The 27,810-nt window shown below is 43.3% G+C and overlaps 1 protein-coding gene across 3 annotated transcripts in view; it reads right to left on the bottom strand.

The window, feature by feature from the left end:
* Positions 1 to 27,810, bottom strand: part of uba3 (ubiquitin-like modifier activating enzyme 3) — a 68,362-nt gene that overhangs the window by 8,756 nt on the left and 31,796 nt on the right. For all 3 annotated transcript variants that reach the window (XM_068051544.1, XM_068051545.1, XM_068051546.1), the window contains 11 exons: positions 24,713 to 24,756; positions 22,497 to 22,561; positions 20,484 to 20,639; positions 19,754 to 19,856; positions 17,932 to 18,045; positions 17,787 to 17,840; positions 9,430 to 9,466; positions 9,254 to 9,335; positions 8,160 to 8,260; positions 7,418 to 7,481; positions 7,259 to 7,313 (listed from right to left, as the gene is read on the bottom strand). In XM_068051544.1, the coding sequence (XP_067907645.1) occupies positions 7,259 to 7,313; positions 7,418 to 7,481; positions 8,160 to 8,260; positions 9,254 to 9,335; positions 9,430 to 9,466; positions 17,787 to 17,840; positions 17,932 to 18,045; positions 19,754 to 19,856; positions 20,484 to 20,639; positions 22,497 to 22,561; positions 24,713 to 24,756 (875 nt within the window). The remainder of the gene's footprint in view (positions 1 to 7,258; positions 7,314 to 7,417; positions 7,482 to 8,159; positions 8,261 to 9,253; positions 9,336 to 9,429; positions 9,467 to 17,786; positions 17,841 to 17,931; positions 18,046 to 19,753; positions 19,857 to 20,483; positions 20,640 to 22,496; positions 22,562 to 24,712; positions 24,757 to 27,810) is intronic.

The following is a 27,810-nucleotide window of genomic DNA, read 5'->3' as shown; positions in this document are numbered from 1 at the left end:
AGTGTTCCACCACACTCCTGACTCGTGCCTGGTCGACAGGATTTGGGGATTCAGGCGGTGAGTTACTCATTGCAGAATTCCCAGCTTCTGACCTGCTCTTATAGCTGCAGTATTAATATGTTTAGTCCAGTTAAGTTTCTGTTCAATGGTAACCCTCGGGATGTTGATAGTGGGGGATTCAGTGATGGTAATGCCATTGAATATCAACGGGAGATGGTTAGATTCTCTCTTGTTGGAGATGGCCATTGCCGGGCACATACTGACACAAATGTCAGTTGCCTTGAATCAGGCCAAGCCTGAATGCTGCACATGGATAGGGAATGCTTCAGTATCTGAGGAGTTATGTATGGTACTGATAACTATGCAATCATCAATGAACATCCCCATTTGTGACCTTATGTCAGAGGAAAGATCATTGATACAGCAGCTGAAGATGGTGGGCCTAGGACACTATTCTGAGGAACCCCTGCAGCAATGTACTGGGGCTGAGATGACTGACCAACAACCACAACCATCCTTCCTTTGTGCAACCGGTGGAGAGTTATCAGCCGCCACCCCCCCAATTCCCAATGACTTCACTTTTGCTAGGGCTCGTTGATGCCACACACAGTCAAACACTGCCGAGATGTCACGGGCAGTCACTCTTACCTCACTTCTGGAATCCGGCTCTTTAATCCATGTTTGGACCAGGGCCGTAATGAGTTCTAGAGCTGAGTGGATCTGGTGGAACCTAAAGTGTGCAATGAGGAGGTGATTGCTGAGTAAGTGCTACCTGACAGCACTATCAAATACATCTTCCATCACTTTGCTGATGATTGAGAGTAGACTGATGGGGCGGTAATTGGCCAGAACATACATTGGCAACTTTCCACCTAATCGGCTACATGTCAGTGTTGTAGCAGTACAAGAACAACTTGGCTAGAAGGAAGGTTTGTTCCGAAGCACAAGTCTCCAGTACTACAGACAGGATGTTATCAGTACCCATAGCCTTTGCTGCATGCAGTGCCTTCAGCCGTTTCTTTACATCATGTAGTGAACCAAATTGGCTGCATACTGGCACCTGTGATGCCGGGGTCCTCAGGAGGAGGCTGAGATGGATCATCCACTCAGCACTTCTGCATGATGATGGTTGCAAATGTTTCAGTCTTGTCTTTTGCACTGATGTTCTGGGCTCTGCCATCGAGTATGGGGCTATTTGTGGAGCCTCCTCTTCCTGTTAGTTGCTTAACTGTCCACCACCATCACATCTGGATGTGGCAGGACTGCAGAGCTTTGATCTGATCCATTGGTTGTGGGATCGCTGAACTCTGTCTATAGTATGTTGCTTCTGCTGTTTAGCATGCATTAGTCCTCACGACCCTTCTGTATGGCGCTGAGTGTCATGGGTCCTATATTGCCGTCATGTACACCTTCTAGAGCGCTGCCTCCGCAGCATCCTCAGGACTGCATCACAAACATTGAAGTCCTGGAAACCGCCAACATCACCAGCATCGAGGCCATCCTCCTGCAAAGCCAACTGCGTTGGGTGGGTCACGTTGCCTGGATGGATGACAGTCGTCTGCCCACGATTGTGTTGTATGGAGAGCTGAGCACTGGTAAATGGAAGAGGGGCCCCATGCAAAAGTTTCAAGGACTCCCTGAAGAAGTCCCTCTCTGTATGCCACATCGACCATCACCAAGGGGAAGCGCAGGCCATAGATCGTGATGCCTGGAGATGCTACATCAGGAGTGCTACAGACACCTTTGAGACTGAGCTAAGAACCAGCATGAAAGAGAAAAGGAGGATAGATTCATTTGCCCCCAGCAGCGACTACACCTTAACTTGCACCTGTTGTGGGAGAATCTGCCAGTCACGGATAGGCCTGACTAGCCACCAGCAGGCCTGTAACCGGTCAGTATAACCTTCCCAAAATCTTCGTATGTGAAGAAAAGCCAAGAGAGTCCTGTGTTGTAGCTTCACCAGATTTGCATCTCATTTTTAGGTATGTCTGGTGCTGCTCCTGGCTTGCTCTTCTACACTCCTCATTGAACCAGACTTGGTCCCCTGGCTTGATGGCAATAGCAGAGTGAGGAATATGCCGGGCCACGAGATTACAGATTGTGGTTGAATACAATTCTACTGATGGCCCACAGTTGCTCATGGATTCCCAGACTTGAGCTGCTAGATCTGTTCGGAATCTATTCCCTTGAGCACGGTGCCACACAACATGATGGATATCTTCAATGCGAAGCCGGGATTTCACCTCCACAAGGACTGTGCAATGCTCACTCCTACAAATATTGTCATGGACAGATGCATTTGTGACATGGAAACTGGTGATGACAAGGTCAAGTAGGTTTTTCCCTCTTGTTGGTTCTCTCACCAGCTGCCCCAGGCCCTGCCTTGAAGACATGCCCTTCAGGTGTTGGCCAACTTGGTCAGTTATGGTGCTACTAAGGCACTCAATGATGGACATTCAAGTTCCCCACCCAGGATACATTGTGTCTTTGATACCCTCAATGCTTCTTCCAAGTGGTGCTCAACATGGAGGAGTACTGATTCATCAGCTGAGGGAGGGTGGTAGATGGTAAAGAGCTGAACTCAAGAGGTGAGGTGAGAGTGACTGCCCTTGACATCAAGGCAGCGTTTGACCGAGTATGGCGTCAAGGAGCCCTAGCAAAACTGAGGTCAATGGGAATCAGGGGGAAAACCCTCCGCTGGTTGGAGTCATACCTAGCGCAAAGGAAGATGGTTGTGGTTTTGGAGGTCAATCATCTGAGCTCCAGGACATCACTGCAGGAGTTCCTCAGGGAAGTGTAGTAGGTCCAAACATCTTCAGCTGCTTCATCAATGACCTTCCTTCAATCACGTCAGAAGTGGGGACGTTCGCTGATGATTGCACAACGTTCAGCACCATTCACGACTCCTCAGATACTGAAGCAGTCCGTGTAGAAATGCAGCAAGACTTGGACAATATCCAGGCTTGGGCTAAATGGCAAGTAACATTCGTGCCACACAAGTGCCAGGCAATGACCATCTCCAACAAGAGAGAATCTAACCATCTCCCCTTGACATTCAATGGCATTACCATCGCTGAATCACCCACTATCAACATCCTAGGGGCTACCATTGACCAGAAACTGCACTGAAGTAGTCATTTTAATACTGTGGTTACAAGAGCAGGTCAGAGGCTAGGAATCCTGCAGTGAGTAACTCACCTGACTCCCCAAATCCTGTCCACCATCTACAAGGCAGAAGTCAGCAGTGTGATGGAATACTCTCCACTTGCCTGGATGGGTGCAGCTCCAACAACACTCAAGAAGCTCGACACCATCCAGGACAAAGCAACCCGCTTGATTGGCACCCCATCTACAAACATTCACTCACTCCACCACCAACGCACAGTGGCAGCAGTGTGTACCATCTACAAGATGCACTGAAGCAATGCACCAAGGATCCTTAGACAGCACCTTCCAAACCCGCAACCTCTACCAACTAGGACAAGGGCAGCAAATGCATGGGAACACCACCACCTGCAAGTTCCCCTCCAAATCACGCACCATCCTGACTTGGAATTATATCGCTGTTCCTTCACTGTCACTGGGTCAAAATCCTGGAACTCCCTTCCTAACAGCACTGTGGGTGTACCTACCCCACATGGACTGCAGCGGTTCAAGAAGACAGCTCACCACCACCTTCTCAAGAGCAATTAGAGATGGGCAATAAATGCTGGCCTGGCCAGCGACGCCCACATCCCATGAATGAATAAAAAAAAAATCAGCATGAGGTTTCCTTACCCATGTCTGACCTGATGCCAGACGACGTCAGGGATGTGAGGAAGAAATCTTTTCTGCAGAGATGACCTGGAATCCGCTGCATAAGAGGACGGTGGAAGCAGAGACAATGAATGATCTCAAAAGGAAATTGGATGGGCACTTGCCGCAAATAAACTTGCAGGGCTGCAGAACTGATTGGACTGCTCTAGAGAGCTGGCACCGAGTTGATGGGCCAAATGGTCTCCTTCTGTGCTATAATGACTTCATGGAGTCCTGAGTCATGTTGAGGACTCCCAAGGCCATTCCCTCCTGACTGTATACCACTCTGCCAATGGGCCAGGGCATACCTAGGACTGGTGAAGCAGGATTCTGGGACATTGGCTGTCAGGTATGATTCGGTAAATATGACTATGTCAAGCTATTGCTCCAGTAATCTGTGAGGCAGCTCTCCCAATTTTGGCACAAGTCCCCAGATGTTCCAGAGGATGATTTTGAAGGGTCGACTGGCCTTTGTCGTTTTTGGTGCCTAGGTCAATACTGGGTGGTTCACCCGGTTTTATTATTCAGTTTTTCTTTAGCGGTTTGATACAACTGAGTGACTTGCTAGGCCATTTATAGAATCATCATAATGGCACAGATGGAGGCCATTCGACCCATCAAGTTCATGCTGGCTCTCTGTAGAACAATCCAATCAGTCCCATTCACTGGCTCTATCCCCAAAGTCCTGCAAGTTTATTACCCTCAAGTGCCCATCCACATTCCTTTTGAAATCATTCATCGTCTCCACTTGCACCACTCTCATTGGCAGAGTGTTTCAGGTCATTAGCAAAAGTTATTCTTCTCATCTCCCTGCATCTCTTGCTCAAAACCTTAAATCAGTGTCCCCAGTGCAAAACCTTAAATGTGTCCCCAGTCCTTATACCATCAGCTATCTTGTACGCCTCTATCAAATCTCCCTTCAATCTCTTTTGCTCCAATGAGAACAACCCCAACTTCTACAATCTAACCTTGTAGCTAAAATCCCTCATCCCTGGAACCATTCTGGTAAATCTCATTTGCACCCTCTCAAGGACCCTCACATCCTCCTAAAGTGTGGTGAGCAGAACTGGGCCTAACCAGAGCTTTATAAAGGTTCAGCATAACTTCTTTGCTTTTGTACTCAATGCCTCTATGAAGCCCAAGATCCCATATGCTTTGCGAACTCTCAATATGTCCTGATGCCTTCAAAGATCTATGCACATGAAGCCCCAGGTCCCTCTGTCCCTGAACACTCTTTAGAACTGTGCCATTAAATATATATTACCTCACCCTATGCCTCTGCCAAAATGCATCACCTCACACTTCTCTACCAAATTCCATCTGCCACTTGGCTGCCCATTTTGCTAGCCTATCTATGTCTTGCTGCAGTCGATTGGTATCATCCTCTCTGTTTGCCACATCCCCATGTTTGGCATCATCGTCAGTTTTTGAAATTTTACTCTGTATTCCAATATCCAAGTCATTTATATATATCAAAAAGCAAGTAAAAACTTCAGGTTATGGATCATTAAACTGCAAGTTTATGAATAGAGTTCTGAACCTGTTCCAGTGATTTTTTAAAGTTTGAAAAGTAAACATTTACTTGGTATAAATGATTCTAATTTCAGAGGGCAATTAAGAGTCAACCACATTGCTGTGGGTCTGGAGTCTCATATATGCCAGATCAGGTGAGGACAGATTTCCTTCCCTAAAAGGAATGAGTGAACAAGATAGGTTGTATAGTACAGAAACTGTAAATACTCCACTGACCCTTTGTGAGAACAGAAGTTTATTATTTAAGATTTAATAAAAAGCAGTTTAAGTGCCTGTAAGAGTTCACTTCAATTGTTAGGGAGCTTTGAATTCTTTCATCAACTGAAGTAAATCACAGCCCCCACCCCCCCCCCCCCTTCATCAGGACTAGTAAAAAAAATTAGTCAGAATTCCCAAACTGCACAACAATCCCAAGATCTCTTCTGGAATTGCATTTGGTGTTGCTGAGGTCATAAGCACCTTGCCAGCAGTCTGTCTAAATCACACACAAAAAATGGTAAGTTTCCAGAGGATGCCTGGAAACAGCAGTATTGGGCTCGTCAATAGCGGAATTGCTAAAATAGCACGAGGAAGTGCTCAGGACCAACACTCTACATAGAACAGAGCTGAAATCAGTTGTGAGAAAAGGATCTTGGCATTACTGTTCATAATTCTCAAAGGTTCGCAATCAATGCCAAGAAGCCATAACTAAAGCAAATAGGGCATCAGGTTGTATTAACATGACTATTCAAGATAAAACAAAGCACACCATTTTGTCCTTGTACAAGACCTTGGCTAGATCACATTTAGAAAACTGTACCCAATTTTGGTCCCCAAAAAGATGGGTGATATAGATGCTTGGAAAAGTTTCAGATAAGGGCCACAAGACTGATTCCTAGCTTAAAAAAACGTAATTACTCAGGTAAACTAAAAGAAAAAGCCAGGTATATTAATTTTAAGGGATGTCTAGACATCAGGGTGATTTGATAGGAGTTATATAAAGTAGTTGAAGGGCTAGATTTATTCCTATAGACAGACTAAGGAAGACCATGGACCATGTGTACAAGTTACACAAGGATAGAGTTAGGTTAGACAGCTCCTTCTTTTCCTGAAGGATAGCAGACCTATGGAATAAGTTGCCAATACGTGCATACCTTCTAAGGAGAGCTGGACCAGTTCTTGATTGGAGCAAAGATTAGGTTTTATAAAAAAACAGGTGAAATACCAGAGAAGGCAAGCACTGACAATGTAGTCTCTTGGATTAGTTGCAATTACTTAATAGGGTTGGAGAGGAATTTACCAGATTTTTTCCCCTAATTGGCCACGGGTTTTTAAGCTGCATTTTTGCCTCTCCTAGGAGATTACATGGCTACTGCTGGACTGGCAGTGTTATAATCACGATATTTCAGGCAGCATGAATGAGGTGCAGGCTTGATGTACCAGATGCTCGGCTGCTTTATATCATTTTCGTATGTTTGTAAATAAGTATGAGGCACATTGCAAGTTTAAAAATCAAAACCCTTTCTCCCAAAAAGCAATCTATTTAATGGGAAAATAGGGAAGCCAAAATTATTTGGCAAAATGAGAAAAATGGAGCAGCCACAAATAAACGCAGTTATTTTAGCTCCTAACCTCCAACTCTCAATACCCTTTCCATTACTACTCAGTGTGATTACACTAGTGAGATATTCAGCAACACACCTGCTTTTAAAGAGGTTTTTACATACTTAAGTGATTCTAGATGTTTACTTTTCAGGAAACGAGAAGAGTAGTGATATTAAGCAGCAAGAAATGCTGAGAGCTCAAGAATGTTGGTTGTAACATTTGTGCTCAGCTCTTTAAAAAGAACACTTACCAAACTGTAAACAAAAGGACTATTGGAAACACAGCAACATTTTAGCACTTGGGAGAACTTGATGAAATTCTGAGAACTCTGGCATCTTACACTTACCCTTCAGGGTTTTTGAAAGATTTGGTCTGGTTCTTTCTTCAATTGATGCTACAGTCTGTAAAACCAGATCTGACATTAGCTTTCAATACAATAACCTCACGAACATTCTTGTTGCTTAGACACAGATGAATCAAATTATTACAGAAAGAAAATTCTTACTTGTAAATAGAGGGTTTTATTTTTTCCATCCAAAGTTGCAGTGATAGCTGGGGACTTCATTTGTCTGTGTAGGACATCAAAAATGACTGTGTTCATCAACATGGTCACTCACCCTCCCTTCATAAGGCCAACTGTGGCCAATTAACCTATATTGTCCTTTCTTACTTAGTTTTAAAGCATTCATGTGCAGCTTACTTTTTATTCCTGTGCAAGATAACTTTAACAAAGAACCAATACTGACTGCCCAATTAATAAAGAAAGGGTCTTTTCTGGCTAAACATTGATTCACTTCTTTGGAGTAAAAGAGTAGGGACTTCTACTTTGCCATAACTCAACTATTGTAAAGTTCTTCTGAATGCCTTGGTAATTAACACTATGCACACTTTGGCAAATTATTATCCTTTGGTTACCTAGAACAGTTCAGAAAGGAGCTTCCAGTCACTAAGTCCCCTTCAATAGTTGGAGGTGAAAATATTTTCCATTTTTTCTTTTCAGGCCCCCTACAATACACATGGGCTGAAAGCATGAAAGACAACTTGTTGCCAGTATTTCTTCTTTCAGCATCTGTCTCGTTACTTTTCTTGCTCTGACACCAGATTGAGGTCAAAAATTCAAGTTGGCAAAACCAACATAAACCTTAACTGTAAATAACAATACGACCAAAAGGCAGCAACTGTGATGATATATTAAAACACATAAGAGACCTACAAGAGTAATAGGAAAACATTTAAAGAAAACTTACAGTGAAGCACTTTGAGTTAAGTAATCTAGGAGCTCTTGAAGCTTTGCAGATGGTGGAAACTGTAGATCCTGAGGTACCTGGCTGCAGGCAGGGCAGGTTTCCTTTAAATAAAAAGCACTGAAAATCAATGGAAATTTGAGAACTTTCCCAACTACCAGTTTTAGGTCTTCTAATAGTTAAGAGTTGAAAACAAGCATTCCAACAAAACTGACACAGGCAAAGGGCTAAGTTAAAATCAGTAAATTTATATGGTGAGATTTAATGAAATCGTTAGCTTCCTTTTACACAAATTGGAAGATTTCCTCACTGCGATTTGGGCAACAATTCATCACAGAAGTACATATCATAGGTTTGGTGTGATCAAGTACTTTTCATAATGAATAACTGAAAAAGGATTGGCAGCTGCTGAAAGTCTCCAAAAGTAGAAAATTAAATTCTGCACTAGAACTTCTCACCAGACAAGCATCTTGTTTTTGTCCATTTCTTCAGCTTTATCCAATCTGTGCCTTTGGTGAACAGGGTTTCTCAACTTGATTATTAGTTAAGCATTCCATATTGTTTTCTATTTAGACTTGGACATTGTCATAACTGAAGAGGTAATCATTTTTCAAGATTTAAGTCTCTCAAAGGAATGTTCCACGGCTGGGGTCACATTTAAAAGGTAAAAGGTTTAGTATTCAGGCTTCATCACTGCTTTGTACATTTCTTCTAAGAGTTATAAGCTCCCACCTGCCTCTCTGGCTACACACTTTGCCTGCACTGCATTGTTGAGCACAAACACAAGGTCTCCGTCACATTTATTCTGCTATTACGGGGTTAGGACCCTAGGTAGTTTTGACACGTGTGTGGATTGGGACACAGACATACACAACATTGCAATGCTCCTTGATCTAATACGTATACATTGATGCTCGTTTAGCTCAGATAGCTATGTTATTCCAGATATTCACACATTAAAGATGCCCTCCTATGCAGTGGTGACGCTAAAAGCGGATTTAAAAAAAAAATTTACAGGGCAGAAAAAAAAAGAGTTGCAAATCACACCCATCGATAGATAAATATTTGCCTCCGCTTTATAAATGTTGGGTACTCACTTTACGTTCTGCTTCAAACGTGTAGGTGTAAAGGCCGTCTACATCATTGAACACCAAGTAGTTATTCAGAGGAATATATGCACTGAAAAAGTAACACTGGGCAATTTAAACCTTTATTGAACGCACACAAGATTATCAAAACCATAAATGACATTGTTTAAAAGTAAAAAATTTACCTTGATGCAATTTTGAATACTTCAGTTGCACAAACAGCTATGGAAGGAAAAGCTCCATTATTTCAAAATCAATCTTTAATATATTACCAAAAAGATTAATATCTTCAACCAGTAAGTAATAATTAACAAAATAGTGCGAAAGACAACTTCCTATCTCGTTTCTGCCAACATTTACTCAAAGATAGACTATATCAAATCCTCAAATAGTCATTTGTCTCCTTAACTTTTAGGTTTTGCAATTTTACGATGATGGAGTTTAGCCTTTTCAGACTTTATTCTGGACACAAATATATTTCAATCTGGTATACGACATGACAGAACTATTAAAGGAGCTAACAATGTATCAGTACCTGGCAGGGGAGAAGTCTTGATACACTCCCAGGGGCACTTGTAAGTGCTCAGTGTGAAGGTTTTCATGGATATCAGCTGATCAAAGGTAGCGGCGGCGACAACAAAAACTTTTGAGCTATGGTTCTGCTAGTAACCGAGCTCCGGGTCAAGGGATGCGCAACACTGTCAGGGCGACAGTGAAGACCTCAGTCCAACGAGCCCCCGTGGACCGCACCTTCTTTGTAAAATGGATCCTGTTGGAGTGCTGTGGGTTTGAAGCGGCGGACATTTTCTGCCTGCAGGATTTCCCAAGCGCTGGATACTTCGATGTGACATTTAAAAATGTCACGGGATGCATCAAAATCCTGAGAAAGGAAGCCAGCCGTCGTTGTCAATTCTCACTGCAGAGCCTTTGTTTACTCTGCCAACGTAACGATACCGGGTGGTGACCATTCATATATACAATCCCCATATCCCTGTGATGGATGTGCTCACCTTCCTCAGCAGGTACGTTGTGGTGGCTGGAAACAGTATGGAGGTCAAGGATACTTTTGTCATCTCGACAAGCCAAAGGCAAGTCAGGGTAACCTTGGAGCCATCCTCCACCCTCCTTCCAGCTTTGCAATTGGTGGAAGTCGAGGTTACTTAGTGTACCTGGCAGGGGAGAGACCATGATCAGTGGCCTTTGATCCTGTTCCAGGTAGGTTTTGAGTAAAATGGCTGTAACCAAATCTAGAGCTTCAGGCCAGGGAGTGCGTAACATAGTCCAGGCGGCAGTAAAGGATAAGGAAGGAGGTGCACCTGCTGGCCGTACCTTCTTCATTAAGAAAATCCTTATTGACTGCGGTGGATTCAAAACTGCAGACATCTTCTGCCTGCAAGACTTCCCCAGCAGTGGATATTTTGACGTGACGTTCACGTATGTGGCAGGATGTATCAAGTTCCTGAAGGTGTTCAAGGAGAGGGGAAACCAGGCACCACTGTCGATTCTCACAGTGGAGCTGCTCTTCATGCTGCCGTCGCAACGCGACCGGGTGGCGACAATTCCACCTCTACAACCCTCATGGCCCCGTTGGGGATGTACTCACCTTCCGCGCGAGGTATGTTGAAGGCGGCCAGCAGCAGTACTGATGTCAAGGACCCGTTTGGGATTTGGATCAGCAAGCAGCAGGTCAAGGTGACCTTGAAGGACGATGCCAACAGAGCCATCATCCATCCCCCCTCCAGCTTCGCTACCAGGGAAGTCGAGGCTTCTTGATCTATGCAGGGCAGCCTAGAGTATGTCGTATCTGTGGCAAATCTGGTCATATGGCGGCCAACTGCAGCACAGTCATCTACAAGAACTGCAAGAAGGAGGCCATCAGACCAAGGACTGTAAACGGAGTAAGTACAGCAATCTGCGCGGTGAGGCAGGCCACCTCTACAAAACCTGCCCCAAACGCTGCCTCAGTTATGCACAGGCGGCAAAGTCCAAGGCCAGGAGAAGGAATGGTGAACATGTCTGGTGCTGGGAGAGAGACAAGCAATCCTCCCCGCAAAGAAAGTTTATCTGAGAAGGAGAAGAAAGGGAGGCAGCTGCAACCAGCGACCCAACACCTACCCCATGCCCAAAACTCCTCCTCTACAGACAGAATCAATGGAGGAAGCAGCAGTGGGACAATCTGGTCAGTGGCAAGTTGTCCAAAGGAAAATCAGAGAGATGAAGCCCCCAAAAAAGCAAAAGGTCACCACTCAAACCAGTGGCAGGAGGAGGCTACTGTCTGAGACGGACTATGACAGTTGTTCCTCATCGGACGAGGAAGGGCCGGAAAGACGGCACATGCAAAAGAAGCAGCAGAACACAAAGGAGCTGGAAGAGAAAGCCCCCCCAGCTCCATGGCACTGGAAGCAGCGAAGGGCCAAGCCGGCCCCAACCCCAAAGCACTGAACCCAGCGAGATGCCCAGTGCACCCCAGCTCCGGGAGACCGAGAGCAGCGAAGCATCCAACGCACTCCAGCTCCGGGAAGCCGGGAGCAGAAACGTCCTCAAAGAGGAACAGAGAGGAAAGACACCACCAGCAAAGGACAGCCCAAACCTTGCTGCCTACAAGACTCCCATGATGTCACCCCAGCAGAACAAATGCCCCGTGAGTGACCAGAAGGGTTTTGTGAGCCCAATGCATGTGCAACAGCTTGTGCACACTATGGGTGTGCAGGAAAATACCGAAGGACTGGGACTAGTAAGGACACCTGTTGTGGTAAGCAACATCAAGTTTTAAACTGGTATAAAGATTGCTTCTATTAACACGCGTAGCGTTAAATCCACTACATGATGTGTTTCGACCTTCGGTTACCTCGGCAAGGTCAAAGCTGATCTACTGTTTCTGCAGGAGTGTGGGATACTGCACCTCAGCACTTACAGGCAATAGTTGTGATGGTGGTCCCACGGGCCATCGATCTGGTCAGGGGGAAAGGATTCCCGTTCCTCCAGCCTGGGTATTCTGCTGCAGGGAGGCAACTTCACCATCTCCCAAGTTAAGGAGGTGGTGGGCGGTCGCCTCCTTGTAGCAGACGTAATGTACAACAATGCTCCGCTCCGGTTAACCAACCTCTACGCCCCGGTCCATGTACAGCGAGCGGCTGACCGTCCTTCAGTAGCTCTTACTGCTGCTGGCGACATCCAGGCCGGTTATTCTAGGTGGTGACTTCAACTGCATCATTGACGCAGCTGGATGATCCGGCAGTGACGACAGCAAACTGGACGCTACGTCCAGATTCCTAATGGAAACAGTTAAAGATGCCAAACTGCACGATGTCTTCACAACCCCTATAGACAGAGCGCAGCTTAGATACACCTGGTCAAGACCGGACGGGTCTGCCCGTTCCAGGATTGACTTCCTGTTTGTGTCCCATGCTTTCACGGTCAGATTCCACCGATGTCAAGCTGGCGTTCTTCTCTGACCAGTGCCTCCTACTGGCTGACTGTCACTTACAGGACGACCAGCAGATTGGCAGGGGGACATAGAGTCATAGAGTTATACAGCACAGACAGGATTAATCTCCACTTGGAGAGGCAGGGATTAATCAGGGATAGTCAGCATGGCTTTGTCAGGGGAAGATCATGTCTTACCAACTTGATTGAATTTTTCAAGGAGGTGACTAGATGTGTCAATGAGGGTAACGCAGTAGATGTAGTATACATGGATTTCAGTAAGGCTTTTGATAAGGTCCCACATGGGAGATTGGTTAAGAAGGTAAGAGCTCATGGGATCCAGGTAATGGTTGAGGGCTGTTTTTGCGATTGGAAGCCAGTGACCAGTGCTGCACCACAGGGATCGGTGCTGGGACCCTTGCTGTTTGTAGTGTACATTAATGATTTAGACAAGAATATAGGAGGTATGATCAGTAAGTTCGCAGATGACACAAAAATTGGTGGTGTTGTAAATAGTGAGGAGGAAATCCTTAGATTACAGGGAGATATAGATAGGCTGGTAAGATGGGCAGAGCAGTAGCAAATGGAATTTAATCCTGAAAAGTGTGTGGTAATGCATTTTGGGAGGACTAACAAAGCAAGGGAATACACAATGGATGGAAGCTGAATGTAACACTGCTGACCCCAGAGAACTCTGAGGAACTCAAAAGGGATTACAAAGGTTGAAGAACTGCAAAACCCTTCTTTGAGTCTCCGGTGCACTGGTAGGAAGCGATTAAGGCGATCAAGAGGTTCTTTATCGTACTTTGCCATGGAGGCCTCCAAGATTATCTTCCAGTCCAGAGTCCACTCCATTGAATGAGACGTGCGCGCGTTACTTCTTCCAAAAGGTACACAGAGAGAGCTCTGCGATCAGCAGCCTGAAGAAAGAGGACGGCTCGGTGACGTCACTGCAGTCTGCCATACTAATGATCAGCAAATCTTTCTAGGCTGGGCTGTATGACGTGAAGCCCACAGACAGCACAGCTTCCCAGTCCTTCCTGTCATCTCTCACGGTGGGCTTAGATGACAGCACGCGGGAGAGACTGGACAAACCGCTAACTCTGGATGAGCTAACAAACGCTGTCAGGGCTTTCGAGACCTGTTCTTGATACAACCTGTTTCGAGTTGTATTCGACTCTGTGGGACTGGATTGACCCAGACCTGCTGGAAGTGTACAGGAGTATGCTTCTGGCCGGCAGAATGTCAGAATCCATGAGGAAAGGCATCATCAGCCTCATCCACAAGTGGAAGGGGGAGAGGGCGGAAATCAGAAATTGGTGGCCTATCTCAGTGCTTAATGTAGACTACAAGATTCTGTCCAAAGTCATCGGCAGTCTGGTCAAGTCTGCTCTGGAGTTGGTGATTCACCCCGATCAGACCTGTACTGTACCCGCCAGGAAGATCTCTGATAGTCTTGCCCTACTCAGGGATATGATCACCTTTGTAGAGGATAGGGAGATGGACACCTGCCTCATCAGTTTGAACCAGGAGAAGGCTTTTGACAGGATATCACACATATACATGATGGACGTGCTCTCCAAAATGGGGTTTGGGGAGGGAATCCGAAATTGGATCAAACTGCTCCACACAAACATCAGTAGCGCAGTCTCAATCAATGGGTGGGAATCTGAAAGTTTCCCGATCCAATCTTGAGTCAGACAGGGCTGCTCTCTCTCCCCTGTCTTGTTTGTTTACTGCATCGTACTTTTTGCTGAGTTCATTAGGAAGGATGCGGGCATAAGAGGGATGACAATCCCAGGCAGCAGTGGCACTCAGGTCAAAGCCTCCCTGTACATGGACGACGTTGCTGTCTTCTGCTCAGATCCGCCATCCGTTTGAAGGCTGATGAGCATCTGCGACCAGTACAAACTGGCCTCGGGAGCCAAAGTAAATCGCGGCAAGAGCGAGGTTGTGCTCCTTGGGAACTGGGTTGACCGATCCTTTGTCCCCTTCAATGTCAAGTCAGACTACCTGTAGGTGCTAGGGATATGGTGCGGAGAGGCCAGGGCATGCACCAAAAATTGGAAGAAACAGTAGCCATAGTAAAACAGAAACTGGGCAGGTGGGAGCAACGTTCTCTCTCCATTGTGGGCAAGAACCTGGTCATCAGGTGAGAGGAGCTCACGTTGTTACTGTACGTGGCGCAGTTCTGGCTCATACCCCACTCCTGTGCTGTGGCGGTCACCCGAGCCATGCTCCGCTTTATCTGGAGATCAAAAATGGACCGTGTCCACAATGACAAGATGTTCAAACCTCTAGATAAAGGGGAAAAAATGTACCCAACGTTTCCCTCATCCTAATGACCATCAATCTGTGCGTAGAACCCCAGTATGCAAACACCAAGAGTCACTATGTGCTTAGGTTCTATCTGTACCCAGTGATGCGAAGGATGGGTCTGGTCATATTGCTCTGGACCGCTCCATTTAGCTGGACCGTGCCATACCACCTATCGTTCGTGGAAAAGTTTGTACAGAAAAACACCTTTGACCACCAAGCCCATCAGGCAGTGGTCTGCACAGAATGTCCTCAAGGCCCTACGGGAAAAGGAGATTATGGATCCTGTCGGATGGTTCCCCAAGCAGACTGTCAAAGTCATTTGGCAGAATTTCTCATCACCAGAACTTTCAAACAAGCACCAAGACATAGCTTGGTTGGTGGTGAGAAGGGTCCTCCCTGTCAGATCCTTCCTGCACGTCCGGAGTCTCACCACCTCCGCACGCTGCCCTCGAGGTGGCTTTGGTGGGGGAAAAGATCATCGCCTACCTCCTTCTGGAATGTGCCTTTGCAAAGCAGGTGAGTAAAGAGGTGCACTGGTTTTTGTCGAGTTTCATCCCGAGCAGCTGTGTAACACAGGACTCTGTGCTCTACGGGCTATTCCCAGGGACGCACAACGAGATAAACATCAACTGTTGCTGGAGGAGCATTAACTCGGTGTGGAACACACTTTGGTCTGCCTGAAACTTGCTGGTCCTCCAGTGTAAAGAGTTGTCCACAACTGAGTATTGCAGAGTGACACATTTCAGGTCCAGGACTATGTGCTGAGGGACGCACTAAAGCTTGGGGCAGCCACCACAAAGGCTCAATGGGGAAAGGTATAGGGTCCTCCCGCCATAGCATACTGAGGGTCTGGAACCCGTGTAAAACCCCTCGGGTTGTATGCACAATAACGTTTTTTGCTATGTAATGCAAATGTGCACTGCATATAACATGGAATGGCAAGAATTGTGAGGCACTTCATGTTTCTGTATCGAAGAAATCTGATCTGTATTATACTTTCTGAAATGTGAAATTTGAACTGTTTTGTAACGTATTTTTGCCAATTTTTATGAAGTATATTTTTGAAAAATAAAACAATGTGTCAATATGGCTCTCCATCTACATCATAGATTTGATTGGTCCATTGTGCATGCAATTTCAAGGTTCTACTGTATCAAGTATAAGATAAAAAAGCTGTGTTGCCATCTGTTGTTTTCTCCCGGTATTGCAACAATTCAGATACTCTAAGTTCATGAGAGTATTTGCTCCAAAGTATGCCAGAAGTGCAAGTGCATCTTTTACAAAGGATATACTGTGCAACAAATTACATCACGATAATTAGTTACTTTTGAGAGAGAATACTGAATTTAGCAATATCTGCTAAGCCCTCATGATCTCTACACTGACTAAAATTCCACAGATAATTTTGCTGCACAAATAGAATACTGCATATTGTACTGAAATGGATGGTACAATAACTGTTGCACATTCCTCCTTCATAAACAGAATGGACATCATTGTAAACCACTCGTTGTGTGGGGTATCTTCTATTCAACAACTAAGCAGAAATTAAACTCTGCACTACTGCTTTAAACTACAAGCGTAATACAAATGTAGGATTTTAATTTCAAGCTTTTCGAATATTTATATTGGAATTATTCGAAATATGGAGAGAGTGTAGTACTATGTATAACATTGTTTAATGAAAGCTTGTTTTTGTCTGAGTGAAGGCTTTGCTTCCCCATGTTGAAAATCTTGAAAACAGCAATTTGGAATACAATTCAGAGGGGACTGGATGACATTGCAGTTGTTTTCCACACTGTCCAAAAATTTCTAGGACCTAGGTGTGATATCAGCCCAGATTGATGGGAAGATGACCTAGCTCTGTAAGCTGCAACAATTCTGTATAAAATGTGTTTCTGCAAGTTGGTGACCAGATTGATGTCTAAAAGGAAAGTGATTAATCCCACACCATAATGAATTATGCAGACAGCAGACTATGAAATAATTGATCAAGTTTAAGAAGTTAAGCAAGAGAAAAATATCTGTACTTCCCATCTCTGCTGGCTGCCCTGGATTAGAAGTTTTTGCATTTGCTTATGAGAGATGCAATGGCTCTAATACCTTTATTGCTTAAAGACAGAAGTTGTGTAGTTGGATTACTGCCAGTTTACTCAAAAGCAATGCTCTAAACTGTAAGTAAACCTCGTAAGTCAAGGAAATTGCCTATCCATTCACTTTGAATTCCGAAAAGAATAAGAATCACAGAATCATAGAATGGTTACAGCATAGGAGGTCATTCAGCCCATCATATCCATGCTGGCTCTCTGCAAGACCTAGTCCCATTCTCCTGTCCTTTCCCTGTAGCCCTCCAAATTTTCTCTTTTCAGGTAGTTATCCAATTCTCTTTTGAAAGCCACAATTGAATTTGCCTCTACCACACGCTCAGGCAGTGCATTCCAGATCCAAACACTCACTGCGTAAAAGTTTTTTCTCATGTTGCCATTGGTTCTTTTGCCATTCACCTTAAATAGGTTCTCGACCCTTTCGTCAATGGTAACAACGGAATTCATGACGGACAAACAGTTCCGACAGTTACAAGCACAGAATTGCCAAATGTTTCAGAGTCTCCTCAAAACAATTGTCTACCCTTTAGGAGAAGTAAAATTAAATGGTGTATTGGTTCTGATACTGCACTCTTCCTGCTTCCATAGATTTTATCATTTTAAAACTCACAGCCACAAAGTTAATGCAAACAAAACACTTTTTGGCATTCAAAAAAACTTAGCTCAAAATGTTACTTAACCACTATCTGTACCTGCAATTACTGCATTGGTAGATGCTACTGCAGGGATAATTCTCTTGACAACACCTGGAAAAAAGGTAAAAGGCCCATCAACATGTATTTAGATTTAAAATAATACAAATATGTAAAAATTCATATCCCCATTTCTCGGGCATACCTTGCGTAAGTCTATATGAGATACCAGTAATGTTGAACTGAGCAGCTCTTTCAAGTGATTTCAGAAAAACCCATTGTATATGCTCTGGATCATCACCATCCAGTGCAACACCCTCTGTAGGAAAAACAAGCACTTCATTTTGGTAACACATTCTGGTACTGGCAATAAGGGAATCTCAAGTTAAACATTAAACCACAAGACATTTCAATTTTTTTTTTGTTGAGCAAAATAAGTCAATGCTGGGAACTGAAACACTTCCCAGCGCACTTTCCGAAACAAGCATCTCAAAGATAGCACTGGATACTTGCAGAATAAAGTTCCAACCAAAATGGGCCAAAACTCCAACTTCAAAAGATAATCCAATCTGCATCTGTGTGAATTCTTCTGTTTCCAATACCAGCTGATCTCACTCCTGAGTAAGGTTACCTATTTAGTTGCAATTTCTGCATTATGGCCAGTTATTGGTGCTGTTCTGGTATTTTAAAAGGAAACAAAGAGTGGTCCAAGTAAGGGAGTGGGAGACAGCAAGGCACGAGAGCTCAGGTCCAGTGGCATTAATTAAAATGAATAGTTTAAACAAAACACTAACTAGTTTCTAAAAGAGGGAAGACAGTTTTTTTTTTTAAGATCATGAATGGGCAGCTGAGACCTGTTGATTGCAATTCCTGTGCCATGTGGGTACTTAAGGACACATCATCATCTTGGGGGAAACACACGTGTGGGAAGTGTCTCCAGCTGCTTGAGCTCGAGCTCAAGGTTTCTGAGCTGATGGAGCAGCTGGAGTCACTGCAGAGCAACAGGGAAGCTGAGAGTTTCCTGGATCGTACGTTCCAGGAGGTGGGAAGCCCATAGGCAAAGAGTGTTCAGGATTGTAGATGGGCAACCATCCGGAAGAGAAGAGGCAGGAAGTGCAGGAGTTTTTATGGTGCGTGCCACTCTCAAACTGGTACTCAACATTTGGAGACTGCTGGGAGTGATGACACCTTGAAGGAATGCAGTCCAGACCAAAGCACCAATGAGTAAGGGACAGCACAGGGGGAACAGCAAAACACAGAAATGCAGTTGTTATAGGAGATTCCATAGTTAGGGAGACAGACAGGCGTTTCTATAACTGTCATTGTCAATCCCGCATGGTGTGTTGCCTCCCCGGTGCCAGGGCAAAGGACATCACGGATAAGGGCCAGAATATGTGGCAGGCGGAAGGGAGTGTGCCAGAAGTTGTGGTACACATCAGCACTATTAATGTAGGGGCAGGTATTGACGTTCTACAGTCAAGACTTTCAGGAGCCGAGGAGGAAGTTAAAAGGTAGGACCTTGAAGGTAGTAATCTCTTGATTACTCTTGGTGCCATGTGCCAGCAAGTAGAAACTGGAAGATCAGGAGGATCAACGCAAGGCTTGAGGCATAGTGCAGGAGGGAGGGCTTCAGATTCCTAGTGCATTGGGACCAGTTCTGAGGCAGAAGGCACCTAATCAAAAGGGACAGTTTGCACCTCAACAGGACTGGGACCAATGTCCTCACCTGGAGGTTTGCTAGTGTGGTTGGGGAGGGTTTGAACTAAATTAATTGGAAAGGGGGGGTGGGGGGGGTGGCGATGAGTAAAAATGGAACCATTGTTCGACTGTGTGACGGAAACCAAACCTGCCAAATGGAAACATATTAATTTAGTCATATGGGACACTTCTGAAACCCTTTTACTGGACATTGCATATAACTTGTTTGAAAAAACCACAGAGCTGAACAGCATTCTGAGACAGATGAATAGACAGACCATGGGAGTGCTCACTGATTCAATTAACAAGATTGGTCTGGGCAATGTTACCTCCAAATGGGCTTTCTTTGGGCCACTGCAAGATTCTGACGTATTCAATGCAATGTTCTGGAAGCCTGGGCATAGAAGCAATGGTACACATAGGAAAGTTAATCTGGAAAAAAAAATGCAAAATTAGTTCCCATTATATATATATCTAAAAATGCTGTGAAAAATTTGGATTTTCTATGCTGGTTGACAAGCATATGTGAGGTAACTAAAATAATCTGCCCAATTAAAATTTCCCAGATATATAAAACAAGCAAAAAGAGATACAATTCTCCCAAAAGTGGGTTCCAATTTTTTTTAAACACACCATTGAGGGAAATACTAAGAGGAGGGAAAATAACTTGGAAGTCTCTCACACATGCCAGTGACCAAAAGCAGTGTAACATTGATAGGCCCAAGAATCAGCTGTGGACTTGTCTGGAATAATGTATGTTGATCCAAGAGATGTCACCATAAGTAAAAATAAACTAGGTAAAGCAACATGATGGTTAATGGGGGAAGCCTAAAGAATATGTACTCAAGAAGAAAAAAAAGTTGAAGAGCACAACTGGGAGACATAAGTAACAAATCAGAGACATGAATTATCTTAAAATACTGAACCAGAGTTGGGGCATGGAAGCAGTGGTTTGGAATAGAAGACAACTGAATACTTTTTCTTAAATGAATAACTTCACCCCTGAACTGATCAGGTCCAAAGCTGGATCAGTAACATTTTTGTAAAGCTATAAGTTACCTGAGGAGGGTACAGTTCCAGTGTACACTCTATACATGCAGTCATTCCTGGCAGTATAACACGTGCATTACCCTTAAACCCTTCAGTTCCACCGTCAATGAATGGTATAATGGAGCTTGGGTCTAGTGTTCCATCTTCAAAGTTTAGCAGGGATATCTATGGGCAACAAATACATGTATTTTTGAAAAATCGCCTTCAATTATATAAACATAAAAAGGATAATCAATGAGGAACTGTGGATAATGAATTAACTCCACAAGGATTGAAGGCCCAATGAGAACTCTTGAGCAGGAAATGAAGGTTTTCCTTACACACGTGGGATAAATGTTTCTTACTAGCTAGTGCCTTAGAGGAAGGGGAGTCAGGGAAAAGTGGTGTAGCTTGAGACAACAAATAAGTCAGCCGTTTTTCTGGAGAACACATAGGGTTTGTTTTATTTTACATTTTTATCAGCCAAATCACTTTGTAATTTGCAAATTGTATAATGCGGTGATCTGAATGGAGTTATCCTAGATTTTTAAAAAAATATTATTTTTGTGATACCGCATGGTGATTTTAAGTCCCTACCCTAAATGTGCTATTGGTAACACATTGCTCTCCACTACCATTTAGCATTCCGTATACAGAATCTCTCACCATGACTACTATAAACGTACAGGGAGTTTAATACTTAATAGTTGATGCGTCGTCTCAGCTCCCTTAAATATCATGATAGCAGAATTAAATTCTAGAAGCCATTTTAGCTTGAGAGAATGCAGACTATGCATACAAATCTCAGAAATTAACCTTTGGTCATTATACAAAATTAAAATATTCCATTATTGCTCCAGTTTCATTGCAAAACCATTTATTTTATTAAATTACACAATTAAAACTCTGTTCTAATCCAGAAAGCCAGTTGCTAAAGGATAGGACTGCAACCAATCTTTACACACTTTTATACTTATTTAGAGTTACACATTACAAGCATACACTTCCTAACCCAATCACCGTTTTAGTCTGTCTATTTATAGGGTTCAAGTGAATCCCTAGTTAATGCCCACAACCTGCATACATCTAAAACACAATTGATACACAATTAACAAACTCCGTTCTGACTCAATGGTGCACTACCTTTTATTTTGGGCTGAGATAATTAATACATTTTATTCTTCGAAGCCACTAAGTGAATCTGAAACAGTAGTATAGTCTTGAACAGGTTTTCTTAATTACAGGAGCTGCTTGCCAATACTTGGAATGTACAAATGAGAGAGAGAGAGAGAGAGAGAACTGGTACAAATCCAAAAAACAGATGCAATCAACCAAGTATTTGCAACAACAAAGGCGCAACAAGACAAAAATTTAATTACACATTAAAAAAGTGCAAAATCAGAATGCAGTTTCGTACATCTCATATTCATGCAAAACACCAAATATTAAACTATTTTATACATAGAAACTTAGTAGAATAGATTACATGAAGACAGAAACTAAACCATCATGTCCTGGCCAGCATAACTTCATCCAATGCCTTTTCAAGCTATGGAGCTGGTCTCACTTGGTTGCGTTTTTCTCCCCCACCACCCCCCATAAACCACTTGGCAAAAGTATTTCCGAGATACACAGCAATAGTATTTTTCAATTATCGGTTAATTACTCAAAAACACAGGGATGTCATACTGTCAATCACCAGCACACAAATGCCTCGAGGACCCTGGTTATCTGTTTGGGGTGGAGAAAGGAAACCGAATAAAACTAGTCTCATAAACAGGTATAGGCAAGATGCTGTTCTGATGAAAGGTCACCAACCTGAAACATTAATTCTGTTTCTTTCTCCACAGATGGCTGCCTGACCTGCTGAGCGTTTCCAGCATTTTCTGTTTTAACCTCATCTGGTAAATGGGTGACTAGTTTACAATGCCCGAGCTTTGCTCTTATGGTTATGTTATCTGAACTCCTTCACTGGATTGTTGCAATGTAATCATTCTGGAGTAACTGCTACTCTCCATTAAATATATGTAGTACTATTCATACCAACATCCCATTGATCCATCGTCGGGCGATGATAGAATCCAATCCACTAATAATGATGTGAAATTCTGAAACACAAGTAGTACTGTTTGCAGTGAGTTAACTAGAGTGAACCATATTTCCAACTTCATTAACTATTCAGTTCCACATTCTACCATCATAAATAAAACTTGCTTTTATATAAGCACTTTTTCAAGTCTCTCAAATGTTTCAAAATATTTTACATACAATGTTCAATAATATAGGTGAACATGGCAACCATTTTGCACTCAGCAAAGATGAATAATCGATTAACGTATTTTGTAGGTGTTTGGAGAGGAACACTGGCCAGGACCAAGGAAAACTTGCTGCTCAAACAGCGTCATGACCTTTAATACTAATTCAAGCTGAACTATTCAGTTTAACCTCTCATTTTGAAGATACCACTTTCAAAATTGCAGCAGACCCTCAGCACTTTTAACCTTGATAAAAATTGAGATTTTAATAATTGTTTTAATTCCTTCCCTAGTCTCTTCAGGCCACTCAACTTATCTATATAAACCATTCCTCACCAACAGATTACTGAGACAGGCTGTTCCCAACCGTTACCCCAAATAACATCGTTGAGATGACAAGCAGGAAGCGCTCAGCTAGGAGATTTGTCATACAATTTTGTCTCCCACTTAAGCATCTAGCTTCTGCTTTCGCGATACCTAACAGAACTGCCATGTAAGGATCTACTGGTTTTCCAAAGAATGTGTGAAATGCAGGGAGACCAACAATGTAGATGAAGCAGGCATGAGAAAGCTCAACTGTCTTTTGGTACTTTATGCTAAGTCAGTTTAATAACTACATTTCAAATTAAAATATAATTTTATTACACCGGTCTATGCAGTCAGCCTGTGCTGGCTGGCATGTTTGGAATCAGTCCGAGCCTGCATGAGGTGATTGTCCACATGGAAACATTGTGATGCTGAATGCAAACAACTGTATCAAGCAGTTTCCTTAAAATTAGAGGGAAAATTGGAAGAAAGGTCGAAGCTTTATGTAAAAAGAATATGGGTGAATTACAGCAGGCAGTGATGAGTGGAGAATACACCACTTTCAATTAGCTAAAACTGTTCTTGATAGAACCATTTTTTTTCTCTCTCTCAAAGATGTTGGCTTCTTCACTGAAATACATGACAGACTACAGTCAACCAAGAACCTATTAATCTTAGGCAAGCTTCAACAGGGGCTGCCAGTAGCCTGTAAGGGTAGGGTGGGGCTGGGTAGGGAAATCACAACCCAGTTGGATTCTGTATCCATAAACACACACTCTCAGTAATGGTCAATGTATAGAGATCAGGGTTAGAAACTGGATGTTCCATCCCTCAAATCAGTGATGCTGCAGCCAATTGCAGTGCTTCTAGCACTGGCCCAATGGAGATCAACTAATTCAAAGACCAAGACTGAAACTAGTTTTATAGGTGTGGGTGTTAATTTGTTTCAGGACAGTTCCCTTGATGGTTCAACTGGTTATAGCAGTCAGCACATGTTCAATCCAGAAATGCCACAGATTCAAGTCATGGTTTTTGCAGTTAATTTATTTGGCTGGGAGGTGGTTAGGGTCCTACAACTGACCATGGTGTTTTGGTTCCTGCTCTAATCCCTGTTGGAATGTAAGTGTGGACATTGGACAGGTACAGGATCAAGCATGGCTGTGATGCCAAACTCCCACAGTCAAATAGCCTCCACTGTCCAGGCACAAAAATTAAGAATGGTCAATTGGGTCACCAACATATATGAAGTAGTAGCCCAGTAGATAGTCAGGAGAAAATTGACAAGAGGGAAAATAACAGTTTCAGTCATCACAATGTTGAGAAGGTGGCAAAGAATTTGTGGCAAAGTCAAACCATTTTAAAACCACAATGGACCATAAACTACTTCATCAAGGATCAGATCTTCAGCATGTACATTCCTGAATATCTTTTTTGTAACAAGATCAATATCTTAGATCTACTGAGCTCCAAGAACTGTAATGAACAGTACATTTCATGATCAAATAAATTTTAAATGCAAGCCTTTCTCAAGGTATTTATCTCAGAGGGAACACATCTATACCAAAAGCTGAAAGTCTGATTTTTGGTCACTAACTTTAATAAGGTTGGAGTCTGTTGAAATTGCAGCTTGGACAGTAAATTGCAAAATTGCTATCAGTGACGAGAAATAGCTGGATTTCAGCAGGAACTATTACTTACGTCTGTAAAAAGATTCATTGAAATCTTGTATCTTTTTAAAATGTCTGAGAATAAAGTTAAGAATTGTTTCAACTCATTATATAACTATTAATCTATTTTATAACACGGACTACTGCCTTCGTAACTACATGATATTCTTGTTTTTATTGTAGGTCAGGAACATCTCAGTCAAGAATCCTGGACAGTAAAAGTACATCCACAACACACAATATTACAATTCAGGCTTACTCCAACCGCATACGAACTACAACTTATGGCCGTATGCATACCACGAATAAAGAAGCATGCCACGTGTCGAACAATTACCCTTATTATGGTAAAAAGAACAAACTTGTATTTATGTAGTGCCTTTCATAACCTCAGCATACCCCAAAGCATTCTACAGTTAATTAAGTGCTTTAATAGAGGAAACACAGTAGCCACTTTAAACACAGCAAGGTTTCATAGTCAGCAATGAGACAACTGCCCAGATAATCTGTTGTAGTGATAACGGTTGAGGGATAAATATGAACCAGGACTCTCCTACTGATCTCCTACAAAATGGTGCTTATATCCACCCAAAAAGGCAGATTTAATGCCTCATCTGAATTACGGCACCTGTGCCAGTGAAGCACTCCCTCAGTACTGCCAACAGAGTGCCAGTTCTAGATTAGTACTTGAACCCACAACAGTCTGACTCAGCTGAGAGTGCTACACTGAGCCACGGCAGTACAATGCACCATAGGTTATGTGGGATGCCCACCACACTATCCAAAAGTAGGAAGTACCAGTCAGTACATTAAGTTCAGACTAAAACCAAGTAAAATTTATTTACAATAATTATACAAAAGCAGACAACCCAAGAAGCTACTAATAGTAGAAAATAGCTCACATGGCTTTAGAAACCTTCTTCAGTATATAGTCTGGTTTATGCAAGATATTTGAAAGAAGCTTATTTTTTGCAGGCTTCCCAAAAATGACATTTGTACCTGGGTGGCTTGACAACTGTGTTGGCGCATGTGGTCCAAATGCAATACCAAAAATGAATGAAAAGCTGAACTGAATTTGAACACTGAACTAAATTTGAATGGTTTGCTTGGAGGCACTTTTGTTTTTGATACTAGCTCCCTGCAGTGATATTAGAATACACTTTGGCATCGGTTCAATTAAAACCACAATGCAGTACCAGCAGGAAAGATGCAGTACTACCTGCATTTATCCAGCGCCTTTGATGTAGTAAAACACCATGAGCATTACCAATAAAAACAATTTAGATACCAAGCCACAGCAGGAGCTAATCAGGACAGGTGACCAAAGGTTTGGTCACGAAGTACATTTTATGGAGCACTGTAAAGGAGGAAAGGCAGAGATGCAGAGGGGTTTAAGGGAGGGAATTCCAGAGCTTCGGGTCAAGGCATAACTACCAATGGTGGAGAAATTAAAATCAGAGATGCGCGAGAGACCACAATTGGAGTGTAGGGATCTCAAACAAAGGCTTGTGAGGCTATTCTAATTATTGCCAAAGAACTATCTGCAATGGCTTCACTTCCCGGTCCCGCATCATTACCTCTTGGTGTGTCCCTAAAGGATCTATCCTTGACCCCTTCTATTTCTCAACTACACACTGCCCCACAAGGACATCATCCATAAACACAGCATCAGTTTTCACATATATGCTGATTAACCCAGCTCTACCTCACCAACTCTCTTGACCCCTCCACTGTCTCTGAATTGTCAAGACTGCTTGTCTGACAATCAGTACTGGATAAGCAGCAATTTTCCTCTAATTAAATATTGGGAAGACAGAAGTCATTCGCTTTTGTCCCATCTCAAACTCCACACGCTAGCCAGCAACTCCATCCCTCTCCCGAGCAACTGTCTAAGGCTGAACCAGACTGTTTGTAATTGCAGTGTCACATCTAACAGAGTTGCGCTTCCGATCACAAATTCACACCATCACTAAGACAACCTATTTCCACCAGTAACATCATTCGAATTCGCCTGTCTCAACTCATCTGCTGCTTAAAGCATTATCAATGCCTTTATTATCTCTCGACATGACTGTTCCAACACACTCCTCGGTGGCCTCCCATGCTCTAGTCTGTAAATGCAACGTCATCCAAAACTCTGCTGCCCACATTCTAACTCGCACCAAGTCCCTTTCACTCATCATTCCTGTACTCGCTGACCTGTATTGGCTCCCCATTAAGCAACACCTCAATTTTAAAATTCTCATTCTTGTTTTCAAGTCCCTCCATGGCATGTACCCTCCCTATCTCTGTAATCTCCCCCAGCTCCACACCCTCTGATATCGGTGTTCCTCTAATTCTGACCTCGGGCATCCCCAATTTTAAATTGCTCCACCATTGGTGGCTGTGTCTTCAGCTGCCAAAGCCCTACACTCTGGAATTCCCTCCCTAAACCTCTCGACCTCTCTTTCGTCCTTTAAGATGCTCCATAAAAATTATCTCTTTGACCAAGCTTTTGATCATCTGCTCTAATATTTCCTGATATGGCTCAGTGTTTAATATTGCTTTATAAGTTCAGTGAAGCACCTTGTGACATTTTATTACATTCAAGGCGTTACATAAATGTTGGAGGAGATTACAGAGATAGGGAGGGGTGAAGCCATGGAAGGATTTAAAAATAAGGATGAGGATGTTAAAATTGATGCGTTGTCAGACTGGGAGCCAGTGTTGGTACAGGGGTGATCAGTGAACAATACTTAGTGCGCATTAAGATATGGGCAGAATTTTGGATTAGCACAAGTTTATGTAGGGTGGACGGTGGGAGGCCGACAAGGACAGCATTAGAAAAGTCAAGTCCAGAAGTAACAAAGGCATGGATGAGGGTGTCAGCAGACAAGGGGCTGAGGCAGTTTCGCAGTTGGGTGATGTTTCGGAGGTGGAAGCAGGCCATCTTGGTGAGAGCAGATATGTGGTCGAAAGCTAATCTTGGGGACAAACACAAAACCTAGGTTTCTGGTTTGGCTCAGCTTCATACAAACACAAGTGCCCTTAACAATGCTGCTCAGCTATATTGTGATGCAGTAGATCTTGTGTTTGTGAGATGGTTCCTAATTTAAGGTTGGGAATTTTCCAGGTTCTTTAAGATAAAAC

Source organism: Heterodontus francisci, chromosome 19, assembly GCF_036365525.1.
Source record: "Heterodontus francisci isolate sHetFra1 chromosome 19, sHetFra1.hap1, whole genome shotgun sequence".
In the NCBI taxonomy this organism is placed as follows: domain Eukaryota; kingdom Metazoa; phylum Chordata; class Chondrichthyes; order Heterodontiformes; family Heterodontidae; genus Heterodontus; species Heterodontus francisci.
This window is presented reverse-complemented; position numbering and strand designations above follow the sequence as displayed.